Source organism: Crocuta crocuta, unplaced genomic scaffold, assembly GCF_008692635.1.
Source record: "Crocuta crocuta isolate KB4526 unplaced genomic scaffold, BGI_CrCroc_1.0 scaffold26, whole genome shotgun sequence".
Lineage (NCBI taxonomy): Eukaryota > Metazoa > Chordata > Mammalia > Carnivora > Hyaenidae > Crocuta > Crocuta crocuta.
This window is the reverse complement of record NW_027532249.1, coordinates 2,791,642-2,804,809: the sequence shown is the minus strand read 5'-3', so window position 1 is coordinate 2,804,809 and position 13,168 is coordinate 2,791,642. Positions and strand designations below refer to the sequence as shown.

Here is a 13,168-nt window from a genome sequence, read left to right as displayed (position 1 = left end):
GTGTACCTTCCCGGAACACCACCTCAAATGTCCTTGGTCCAGACTGTTCCTTTCAGAGGCTATTTCCAGAGAACCCAATCTAAGGTGGCAGGCCACTTTCACAAGGAGGGTCCACTGGGGCAGTGCTTGGAGTGTGGCTGGTTACAGTACGACAATCCCCTCATGCTGTTAGGTATGTGGGGCTGATAGGGGAAGTGACCTGCTGGCCCTGGGGGTTCCCTGCCCAGTGGTGGCCTGGCCAGGCCTGGCGGACCTCCTCGTTATCTGCCATTTCCACTCTACACATGCCTCCCCGGAGGAAGCGCTTCCCTTCTACATTTCGTTATTTCTTTTATATTTCCTTCTATATTTCTCTCTCTGACACATAGGAAGCTCATTCTTGAACCCTGGAAATTGCTCTCTTGAGGAACATTACCATTCTGGTATGCTTTGACTTTCCACTTTCTTCTCAGGAAGATTTCCTACTTCTCCTCTTTCCTAAATGTGTCATAACTTGCTCTCTGGAAATTCCCTGGAGCTGACATTTTTCAAAGAAAGAATTCACAACCAGAAATATGTGCAATGATTCTTCCTGTTGCTGGGAAATCAGAGTGTGGTCCACAGAGTTCCCCTCAATGGTCTGAGTGTATTGCCACAATGACTGAAGGAGCTGATTTCCACAGGGTGGTATGTACGCTGGCTTTCATGTTTGAAGAACAAATACACACTAATTCTCCAGAAGATACTGAACACTGTCTGAACTCTATTATTTTTAAAGCTCCATATTCACTTAACGGTTTCCTCTTTGGAAATTAATTTGTTACCAGTTGTTTCCTGCTTATATTATTCTTGCAGAATAATATAATACCATTACTCTCATGAGAAAGACAAAATAATAAAAACAACAAGAAGTGGATTCTTCTCTCAGTTGATTTTTTTAAACTCCTCGTACATAGTATTGAAAATAATAGTTTTTTCCTACTTCATGCAAAAGAGGCAGAATGAAGACTATTCTTGAAATCGCTTTGCAAGATGTGCTTTATTTTAAGTCAGTCCTGAACCCAAACTACACAGGATCATTTTTTTGACATACTCTAGTCCATTCAATGATTCCTCAGAAACTGCATTTTAATATGGAATGAAAACTACATTTCAATCATAAATTTTCATGCTACATTGTTATTTAATGAAGAGGTTGTATTACCAATAATAATAATTTAAGAAAAGGCCGTTTTTTTAATTTCCCCAAGCTCAATATACATATTTCTTTCATAATTATGAACTTAAAAAACCCGTCTCAGATGTAAAAATGTGAATTGGAATATGTAAACTCTTTGATATACCTGAAAAACAGGAAGGAAAATGTCACATACTGGAAAAAAGCATTGCCTTAAATCATCGAAATGGGAAAAAGCATGTTGAGGGATGGGGAAAAAGGTAGAAGAGCGTTCATGGCCTCAGTTAGTAAAGAGTTACAGAGTCAGAGTATTCCACACCCAGCTGGGTGCCATTTTTATCCTTCTACCTGGAGCCTGTGTCTGATGAGGAGCAGAACTCTGAAGCATAACAGCCACCACCACTGAAGTGAGTCACTAGCTGGGCCTCAACAAAACCGGTGTCCACATTTTTGTTTTGCTGCTTTTTTTTTCTTTTTTCCTGAGAAGTCACTGGTGTTTAATGGAAAGATTATTTTTACTAGTCTTCAGTTAAGATAAGGCAGTAAGAGTGTCACTAATGTTAACTTTTTGCTTAGAATGAGGCTTATTCTTCCACTGGTATCTTCATGGGTCTTTGGGTCCCTCTCTTGTTTCCCCCCAGAAATCTCTTCAGGAGTTTCAGGCTCCTCTTGCTGTTGCATATTTTTGGGGCGTGCTGAGGCCCATCTGTTCTCCTGACAGCAGCTTCCCCGTTGGCTACAGGACACAGTGTATTGAATTCTGGCATCTCTTCAGGAAGCGTGTGGGCCCCGCACAGAAAAACATGGGCAACTTTCCTTCTTCCCTCTTCTTCTCTCCTGTTTCTCTAAGGGAGGAGACCCATAAATGATTCCTTCACATAGTCAATCAGAATGCAAGACACTGTTGACTAAATCATAAAACAAATAGCCCTGATTTTGGAGAAATGGAATTACAAATAACATTTCCAACAGCGCCTTCATCTGCAAGGTAGCTTAGACTGCAAAAGGAAGTCAGCTCCTTTTGACCACCTGTCAGAAGAGAAATCATTTCCATCCAACTAGAAATGCTTAGCTCTTATGAGAATATTGTGCTTTTTTTAAAAATTCAAATATTAACTTGATTTGCAGTCTGTGTCTTAAAGCATCAATTTGTTTTTTCTCTAGTCCATTTGATCATGGTTTCTGGTGAGCGGTACAGGAATATTAATTTGGCATAGAGATCTTCCTCGAGTTCCAGTTCGCCTGTCTCTCGAACTAAAAAAATATCTGTGCACAACTTCAGAATTCGATCCACATTTGGAAGCTCTTCAAACATGATGGAGTGAGAAATCCCACTGAAGAATTCACGGACAAACTTCCCAATCACAAGGACAACTGAAGCATATAATCCCATGATACTGGAAAAAAAAAGTAAGTAGAAATTGTACCTACCAGCTAAATACAGTTACTAGAACACATCTAAAATAAAAAAAAAAAAAAACAAAAAAAGCAAAATTTCTCTAAAGTTTTTCCCTTTGGTGAAAGCATTTTCTCTGCTTATTAAAAGGTAATTATGTTCTTTGTTTAAACACACTTTATATTACAGAGCTGTAAGACGTGAAAAATGAAAGTTTCAAAACAAATCTCAATTCTAGAAACAAGCAGTGTTAATAGTTTCACGTATGAACTTCAGGTGGTTTTACTGCAAATATTATATAAAGAAACCACATAATATATTTGATAGATATGCAATTGTACTACATATACTTTTCTGCACTTAGCTCTTTATTTTTATACTATAATTCTGCATAGACATTGCTTTCTTAACAGACTTTGATGTCTTGTAGAGGAGGTATGTGTCCTAGAATTTAAACATCAGAACATGGTGAGATGATAGCCCCAGATCATTTTGGTCATTGGACCATGTCCAAAATTGTGATGCCTGACAGCCTTTATCTGCTAAGGTCAGAGGGCAATCTACACAGAAGACAGATAAGCGTACACCAATTTCTAAGTTTAAACACTGGGTTACATCAAACATGACAGGAAGAGGTAGAGTCAAGAAACTGGAAATATGACTTCTAGTCCTGTCCTTCATGGTGTTTTTCACACCAGGCATTTTGACTTCTTTGGGACTCTGGTTCTTCATTTTTTAATGTGAAGGGCCAATGATCTATGAATTTTAACATTGTAGCTGTTAAGTTCAAGAATTTTAGGATGATACAAAGCTTCCCATCAACTTTATAGGATACAGAAGTAGACTCTGATAACTGCTAACTGTGAAATGAGTCCTTACCCATAGCCAGCCAGGAACCCCAGACTGGGTGGGCTGACTTTGTCATTGAAGACCACCAGTTCCAAGGCCTGAGCATGCTGATTGTATATTCTATTTCCAGTCAGGTTGAGAACCCACCACTCACTGTTAGATTTAGTTGTATTGTCTCTGGACAAAATGATGGTGATATTCATGAAATTATTTTCTGGAAGGAGAGGAAAAATGAGTTAGCTTAAGAGTATTAAGATTTAATGCATGTAAACAATTCTCAGATGGCAGAACCTGGTTACTACTATCCACAGTGTATGGGGCAGGATAAGTAAGACACAGGGACATGTTAGCAATGTGAGTGGAGAAAGAAAAGTGGGCCACAGGTGTACATAAGGTTTCTTCTTGTCACTAAAGAGGTTACTCACTGTTGCTAAGTGAGCACGGAAGCCACATCACAGGGAGAGAGGGAAGATACCTGAGTATCTTTCTTTGCTAATAATCCCAAGCAACTAGTTAGATGTTTAAAAACCCAAATCATTGACTTTTTATTGACTTGACTAATTCAATCATATTACTAGCATTTATTGAGTATCTTCTAGGAGGAAGGCCCTCTGTAGGTGAGCAGTGGTTACAGGGTTGAATACAGCATGATTCCATATCTCAACGGGAACAGGCCACGTACACAAGCACAACTTATGGGCATGTGGCAACCACTGTTGGATCTGTGCTGACAAGGAAAGATCAATTCTAACTGGTAGGATCCATGAGGTCTTCCCAGGTGAAATGACTTCTGAGTTGAATTTTGCTGAGAACATCAGTAAAGTGGAGATGGAGCGGGGGAGGAGGTTATTTCCGGAAGGACTGATGAAGCTCAGTAAAGTTCTGAACACCCATGATGTATGGTTAACAATTGCTTTTGTTGGAGCCTAGGGTGAATATAAAATAACAGTAAAAGGGCCAACAAAAAGCTTGTAGTTCTCTGTGTAGGTCTTTCTAAGAAAACACCACCACGGCCAATGATAATATGGCCTCCACTGAGAATCATGGTGGTGGACTATACACTCTGTGAGGGTGGGGGCTGTGTCTGCATTATTTCCTGCTAAATTCCTAGATCAAAGGAATCTAGGACAGTGCTTGGCAATGTAAGTCTATTGGATGGATGGATGGATGGATGGATGGATGGATGGATGGATGGATGGGTGGATGGATGGATGGATGGAAAGTCAGGCAGGAGACTCATAAAGATAAAGAAACCCTTCCTCAAGAAGAATGTGAACCACTCATAATACTCAGGAACAAAAAGAACCTTGGTTCTGAAGTCTAGAGAGTTTTGGGTGGGGGCATCTGGCCCAGGTTTTGGTCTAGTTTGTCCACATACTGGTTGTATAATCTCTTCTGAGCGATTCACACCCTGGGCCTTGGTTCCTCCTTTGTAAACTGGTGATAACTACCAACCTATGCTAAATAGGCCTTATGGTAAAGATCAGAGAGAATTCAGTAAACCTCATCAGAGAAGCTGTTGTATTAGCAGGACCTGAGAACACCAAGACCATGTGGGGTGGGGAAGAGGGACTTCATAGGTTGGACCTCAAATCACTCACAGCCAACAAGTGTGTGTTCTGGGAGAACAGAACATGTGGATAGGGGTGGAGAAAATGTTGGGGAGGGACTGGGATCTGGGTACAGGGCTAGACTGACCTTGGAGGGAGGGGCCTCATCTTCCTGAAGCTGAACAAAAGTGCGGGGGCTGTTGAAAATTTGAGACCCACTGCCAGGGAGAGGAAGGCAGCTGAAGAAGGGCCCTAGCAGGCTTGTGGGATCATCTGCTGAGATGCAGCAGCTGTGAAGGGCCCACTGAGGGACAGAATCATTTCAGGGGGGAATGACTGTTGAGCAATCTGTGTTCTTGGACTAAGCATTTCTAGAACTATTTGGACTGAAAGGGAAATACCAAAGTTCTCAATATATTTCACAATTACTGTGTTAAGACAAATGTATTATTGACTGATGAGAAAGAAACACATTAGAGATGTGGGGGCCCACCCATGCTCATCTTCTGAACCTCTATCCTGCCTCTACTTCTGGTGATCTCCATGGGATCTTCTACCTATTTACTTACATCTCCATCTTTCCAGCTAAACATAAACCATGCAGAGCCTCATCTCTAGTGCCTGGCGCACTGCCCAGAGACTATGAGCAACCCATTTTGGCAAAGGAATGGACATGACTTGGATATATACTACACTGTCCTTCTACTTTTACCACACATACATATCTGTTCTGGTCCAGGCAACTGATGAAGCCAAACAATGCTTAATAATTAATGCTTAAGAATTCCATATCATCAACTTACTACCATCACTATTGTTGGGGGTGCATACAGTCCCTAAAGACTACCATTGATACTACACCACTCTTGGGCTGAATCACGCAGGTTTCCTGCTACTTTTTTATTATTCTTATTGTGAGGAACGTCGTAGTTAACACTGCATGAGGCCATTTTCTGCCCAAGATATAGATGTTAATAGAATCAAATAAATAGACTAAGGTGTTAAACATGGATTTAAGCCAATCAGGTTCTATAATGATGGAAACAATGAAGACTATGGCTCCTGATGACTCACTGATTCCTTCTGGCTACTGAACACAGCTCGGAGTTTCATGCTTCCTATAAGCTTCTCACAGAGACAGAAAACTGGAAAGCAGCTCGAGAAAGGTTGAAAATGCAAACTAGAAGTTAAACAAAAGAAGCATTAATAAAAAGTTCTGAAACAATGCCTTCTCATCCTTACCAGACAAAAGTTGCTTTATAGGTTTTGAATTTGAATCACTAGGTGCTTTCACGTAATACGGGTAGATCTTTTCTATAGTCCTGTATGTTTAAAAAAAAAAAAAAAGGAGGGGAAGGGCAATTAAATTTTGTTTTACCCACATAAAATTGATATTTTTGTTGCTACTTTGACCTCACATCAAACAGATAATGGTGAATCTTTGTATATGTATACAACGTGATGTCATCGCAATTTATGGGTTCCATTATAATTAGAATTCTCTGAAGCTAAACAAATTTACCTATTTCTATTCGAATACTCATGTAAACTCTGTACATGAGCTAGTTTATGGCTTGAAAACTGCTCCAGAGATTTTCCATGTCTGTGACTGTTTCTGAAGCAAGGGACTGTCTTTCTTGCTAGGATCTAGGTCTCTCTATATAGATACATAATTATATCTATAATCCAGTGGATGGCATGAATCTATCTAGTGACAATACTGAGGCTTGAGGTGAGAATTGGTGGCCAGGACCTAACCCTCCTTCTGCCTAGGACAAGCTGGTGACCTGAGCAGATTCTCTCATGGGGAAATAATGGGGGAGGATCTGAGAGCCTTTGAAGTTCCTTCAACTTTAGTGATTAACAAAGGCTGTCTTAGGGAACACGTCTGAGGACTGCATCATGGAGGCTCTTGTATTCAATGCTTTAAAGTGGGGTCAAGGCAGACTGGAGGTCAGAACTAGGCATTGGCCGGTGGACATCTGGAATACTTCATTGAGTGGTTTTGCACCAAGAGCATTTCCCCCCCCTGCTAGTTTTAGATATTAGAATCCAGACATCACAGCTTAGATCTGTTTGAAGTGGAGAATTTATATGGCAGGAGAATATATTGAGATGTAGGTCCCCACCTCCCAAATTTCCTTTTATCCCTTACCTTCCCCTCATCTCCCATCCATTCAATGACCCCAGGCCAGAAGTAATAGTAGAAGAGGGGTCTCCCAGGGCCTTTCTCTGGTTCTTGGTGATTATGGTCAGATAAGGGCAAAGTTTGCTACCCAAGGACAAGATTAATACTCCCAGGGCTAGGTGAACAGAGTAGTGGGGGAGGAAAACAGAGCGGCCTTAATGCAACACAATGAGGCCTCCAAGCAGAGAGTCACTTGAGTTGTTGAAGAAAGTTGCATTTCTGGTATATGTGAGTTTGCAGATGGAGATTTTGTATCAGATACATCCATCTATTAAAGCTAATTACCAGGAGTAATTACTTACACTGGTGTTCTTGAACTTTCTGTGTTGTTGCCGGCTATCATTTTAGCTATATGCTCTCGTGTCGTATTTTTAAGAGGGAAAGAAAGCTTATCGGTTGCAATTTCTGCCTTTGCACCCAGACTCATGTTTCTGTGAAGAAAAATAAAAAGGCTCAATGTCAGTGATTATTTGGAAGGCTGGAAGAGAGGTTCAAAAATTCACTTGACTCTTCATTTTATTAATCTCACCAAGTCTTCCTTAGGTCCACAACTGTCAACCCCAACCTTTTCTGTCCACCTCACCTTTAGGTCCAGCTTCTTAGACAACCAAGTTAGTAAAGCCCGGGGAGGCCACAAACACCTTTAAAACAGATGGCAGGTGAGGGGGCAGAGTCCGCTGACTAGAAGAGAAACCATCTTGATGCTCTGATAATGAATTTCTGAAACCCTTTTTTATTGATCCAGTGAGGTTAGTCTCCATGGTGACTAACAGAATCCACATTTTTAAAAGAATGTTCCATCAAGAGTTGATCTTTAATGTTGTTAGTTTTTTTTTTTTTTTTTNAAAATTTTTCCCAAAAAGTGTTTGTTTTTTTTTTTTTTTTTTTTTTTTTTTTTTTTTTTTTTAGTAGTTCTTCAAAGAAAAGGCTAGAAAGTGAATTTTTGGCAGTACAGAATTTCATGTGAGGAATTTGGGATGTTCTAAAGGAGAAAATAAGATGAAAGAAGGTGTCCTTTCAATTCTGAACAGCCCCCTTTCAGCTATTTCTTTACTGTTTCCTTGTAAATGCATTTTAGCTTGGAGAAGGCTTCTTCTGTATGTAGCATGATTCTTTCTTAATTTTATCCTAGAAGCCAGGAACCATGAACCCAAATGAACCTATCACTTGACTTCCCAAACAAGCTGGCATAGAATCCTGAATCACAAGACTATGATAAAAACAAACAAACAAACAAACAAGCAAACAAACACTCAGCCAAGCAACTAATTTATTGTATTGAGGCTCCCCGACTGTTTCACTAACACACTGGGCTTCTGAAAGCAAGAACTTTTCTTAAGACATGCTCATGAATGGATAAGGAAGATGTGGTGTGTGTGTGTGTGTGTGTGTGTGTGTGTATAATATTACTCGGCTGTAAAAAAGAATGAAATATTGTCATTGCAAAGACATGGATGGAGCTAGAGAGTATTATGTTAAGCAAAATAAGTCCGTCAGAGGAAGACAAATACCATATGATTTCACTCATATAAAGCATTTAAGAAACAAAACAAGTGAGCAATGGGGGAACAAGAGAGAGAGGCAAACCAAGAAATGGACTCCTTAACTACAGAGAACAAACTGATGGTTACCAGAGGGGAGGTGGGAGGGGGGATGGGTGAAATAAGTGATGGGGGTGAAGGAGGGCACTTGTGAGGAGCACTGGGTGTTGTATGGAAGTGATGAATCACTATGTTGTATACCTGAAACTAATATTACACTGCATGTTTAACTAACTGGAATTTAAATAAAAACTTAAAATAGATGAACAAGTAAGTAGTGGGCACATGCTGGCCATGGGATCAGAGTAGGTGAGAAGGAATTTCTCTCAGCTCTCCCTCCTAGGACTCCCAGGCTGCTCTCACACCTCCTACTTGGAGAGAAGCTCTTCCAGGGCTTCCCTATATTGGAGGGATTTGAGTGAGAATTCAAGTTTCCGAGGCTGCCAATTCTTTATTACTAAGACCAAACGTCAACCTTCCAGGGAAATCTTACAATCATCCAGACCATTTCATTTTAGAAGTTACGACTCTTTTCTTTTTGCTTTACCTCTCTCTCTCATTCACAGAACTCGTTACCAGCCTCCTTAAAAACTGGAGTAGAAAAAAGGAAAAGTAAGAAGTTCTTATTTTTGTCAGAGATTACTAGGCAAACTGTTATTTAACAAACAGCATCGAATGAATGTTCCTAAAGTGTAATGTCAACTAAAATTCACATCAATCAACTTTTTCTTTCCTTCTCTCCTCCCACCCCCACCCCGAGTTTAGATTGGGGGGAAAGGGGAAATTATGCATGGAAATACAGTAACTACCTCTGAATACTCCATGAAAAAACAACAGAGAAGCTACTATTGGGGTCCATGAGTTCGCTTATCATTTTCTGCTTACTAGGAGGGCTGATGGTCCACAAAGAATTTGAGTTTCCTTCCAGTTCTGCTACTGTTATGTCTTCTTTTTCATAATTTTCCAGAAATTGCATGGCACCCTGTATATGCACAAATAACACATGCATAAATAGATCATATATGTGGTGACGTACAAATAAACATTTTTCTTCATGTTTACTTTTGAGAGAGAGAGAGAAAGAGAGACAGAGCACAAGCAGGGGAGGGGCAGAGAGAGGGAGACGCAGAATCCGAAGCAGGCTCCAGGCTCCGAGCTGTCAGCACAAAGCCCGATGCGGGGCTCGAACCCAAGAACCCTGAGATCATGACCATGAGCCAAAGTCACTCAAAGGACTGAGCCACCCAGGTGCCCCCTGTGGTGATGTGCAAATAAAGTGATTACTCTTCTCGTAATGGGCTGCATAAAGGGGAATTCTTCCTAAGGAAGGGAAAGTTTTACAGTGGATGGTCTTTGTGTTCTATTGCACTACTCTGTTCCTCTCCCCGCGGGGAAGGGCAGCCTGAGTCCCAATTCCCAGGGGTGATGTCGCCACACCAGTACAGCTATGGGATCATCCGAATTCATCAATAAAGAAAAGGCAAATGATTTTTGTGTCATTTTTCCTCCCCACTAAGAAGGAAATGTGTCAACTATTGGGGTGTTCCTTCTCACGAGACAGTCAAATTTAATCCATCCACAGTTTCCTGGTCGTATCTTCACAGCTGCACATCCTTCAAGATTAGTTTTGGCAGTGTGCATTAGAGGCTGACAATTTTATAAAGGGGATAAGCATCTGTTTGCCTAAGCATTTTCTTTAAATACAAAGTATTATTTGTAAAGCAAGTTTTAATTGTGAAAAATCAATTTATCACATGATTAAAAGTTTGTAATGTACAGAAGAGAATACATTGGCCACTACTTTGCCACCAGAGCGATGCCAGTATCATATTGGGTAGGAGACGTAGATTTTATTTTTTTAACTGAAAAAATAATAATGTGTATCCTCTTTCATGGAGGTTTTGTCTTGAGAATGTTCACACCATGCAGAGTCTCTGTAATTATTTTGTATTCTGAAAGACGCCGCTTAGAAAATATTCAGACAACATAGCATGTAAATAAAATGAAAAGTGGCAGTCCCCATCTCCCATGCCGACCGCCCTAAGGAAGCCAGTGCCTATCAAATTCACTCGATACTTTTGCCATAATTTATTCAACCAGTCCCTACTTATTAAGCCCTCAGTGGCTTCTAGCTTTTAGTAATGCAGAGGATGGCAGCACAAGCAAGTGTCTGCATAGAGCTTTTCCGACATTTTGAATTACTCCCTTAATACAGATTCTTAGATTAGATCTACCCGACAAAGGGATCAATATCTACCACAATTTTAAAATATTTAAAAAGATGAAAGAGGACCCATATCTGTTTAGCTTACGTTAAAATGTCCTGAATTAAAATTATGTTTAGTGAGACATTTCCAATGATACGGACACAGTGTCTCAGAGTATTGATGTGGCCAGGAATCTGCTGCGAACCACCAGGAATCCCTGAAAAGTCCTTCCCACCACCACAGGCCGTGACACAACAGTGAAGGAAATGACAAGCAGTAAGCTCACCTAGACGAAAGGTCTTCACAGAGATCTACTACATGCATTTACTTACAGTGTCCCTAGAAAAAGTTTTCATAAATTTATTAAACTTGGGCTCATCCATAACTTTCAACTGGCTTTGCTGGGCACTCATTGTGAAAATAGGCTGGAAAACAAAGAAACACGGTGCTGTTAAAACTCCAAGGCCGGTATCTGCATCCTGGGTTAAAAGAACAATATTTACGAGGTGTATCTCACATTGGGTACCCAGTGGCAATTGACCTCAGAGATCTCTTCTTGAAGTGATTACCCAACACGAACACAACTATTACTTCACTGTCCTCAGTGCCTCATCTCATACATCATGTATTTGTTGACCAGTCGAAACGTAGGGAGGAAATCTGGACTGCAAAAGCTAACTACACATCCTGTTGCTGTTTATCAGAAAAGGTGTCGGCAGGTGAGTGAGCCCTGGGGGACGTGCACAGAGGTTACCTGGTACCCTCCCAGGGTAATTGTGACCGAGACGTCCAGGGGCTGGTTGATGACCCCCGCCACGGATTTGATCAAGGACATGAAGAGAAGGGGAAACCAGACAATGCAGATGAGCAGAACGATGATCATGCCTCCCATGCCATACTTCACCACTTTCTTCTTCTTCTGCCCGCGGGGCTGCGGGTATCTCTGCAAGAGAGAAGTCACACCAGGCTCAGGCTTCTGGCCCCCAGAAGCAGGTGGGGTCTGGGTAGAAGGGGAAGGGTGTGCGCTCCTGCCACAGGACCTGACTGAGTCCTGCTTCTGTTCAGTTTGTTGTGAAGTGGGGAGAGCAAGCCTGTCCCCCACTCTACGAAGTTAGGTAGTGATGTGAAGCTGTAATGAGCACCCAACACGTCCCCCACATTGGCACCACGAGGGACCAACGGGACCCGAGAGACTTTCTCCTTAAAATTGTGCTGGTTTTGGCTGGTTGATGAACCCATGGACCAATGGATCAAATACTGGTGAACAAAGCCTCTGGTTTTAAGGGATTGTGTGGGAGAAAGTTACTTTACTTCAGATTCCCGAATAGTCAAAAGCTGTGCCTATCAACCACCTGCTCTTGGTGGGTGGAAAAATTTTTTTCACTTCATTCATGACACATATTGTCAGAAGGCAATGTGGTTCAAGTCCTGTAATAAGATCTATATGATCAGAAGAGCCCTGTCTCTTGGGCACCAGGACTCCACTCAGGCCCTCAGTGGGTGCTGTGCTGAGTAGCCGGAGCTGGGGGTGGTGGTAAATGTGTGCATCAAGTGAGGGACTTGCTCTCTCGTACAAAAGCAGTGAGTTTGGTGGGGACAGAATCCCTGCCATCAGATTTATTAAGGACCCACCAAGCACTGACACTAAGCAAGATACAAGGAGCCAGATGCACCGTCTGGAATCAAAAGGGCTTCAGGTCTGCATGTGTAACCCTTGCTTAAATGTTGCTTCTCAGTGACCTTTTTGCCTTCCAGGGTTACCCCTGAAGTTGGGCTACACACATAATGTGGGGGTTGCCTCCACTCCCCAGCCTGGTTGTGAGATTTATCCTGGGAGGGGCACAATCTCTCAGGAGGGGGCCATTCATTTCACTAGAGTTAAGGTAAGGAAAACTTATCCACATTCTGCCTGAAGGCGCTGAGCTCTCGTGACAAAGGACGAGAGAGGTCTGGGAGCCAGCACTGCTACAATGGCTCCTTGATGGCTGAGGTCAGGCCTGGAAGTGTAGGGCAGGAGCTGGACAAGGGGGCAGGGGGGGCGAGGGGGGGGGAGGCATGAGAGCCAGTATGGGCAGCATTGTGAATTCTGTGCTCAGGAGATAGTGCCTGTAAGTCGCTGTGCTCTGAGTTAGGGCATGATGTTCAGCTCCAACACTGCGTTTTGATATCTTTGCACTGGAGTTTAATACCATGGATTATAATTTTCTATTGCAAAAGAAAAACCACAGTATTTGAAAATTTCAGATATATAGTCACACACACACACACACACACACACACA

General features: G+C 41.7%; 1 protein-coding gene across 1 annotated transcript in view; it reads right to left on the bottom strand.

Annotated features, from left to right (window-relative positions):
* Positions 1-1,011: 1,011 nt before the first annotated feature.
* Positions 1,012-13,168, bottom strand: part of PIEZO2 (piezo type mechanosensitive ion channel component 2) — a 446,101-nt gene continuing 433,944 nt past the window's right edge. Inside the window, exons 50-56 of the mRNA XM_077778264.1 lie at positions 11,642-11,830; positions 11,220-11,312; positions 9,490-9,662; positions 7,442-7,570; positions 6,194-6,273; positions 3,432-3,615; positions 1,012-2,553 (exon numbers count right to left, since the gene is read on the bottom strand). Coding sequence (XP_077634390.1) covers positions 2,301-2,553; positions 3,432-3,615; positions 6,194-6,273; positions 7,442-7,570; positions 9,490-9,662; positions 11,220-11,312; positions 11,642-11,830 — 1,101 coding nt within the window. The 3' untranslated portion in view covers positions 1,012-2,300. The remainder of the gene's footprint in view (positions 2,554-3,431; positions 3,616-6,193; positions 6,274-7,441; positions 7,571-9,489; positions 9,663-11,219; positions 11,313-11,641; positions 11,831-13,168) is intronic.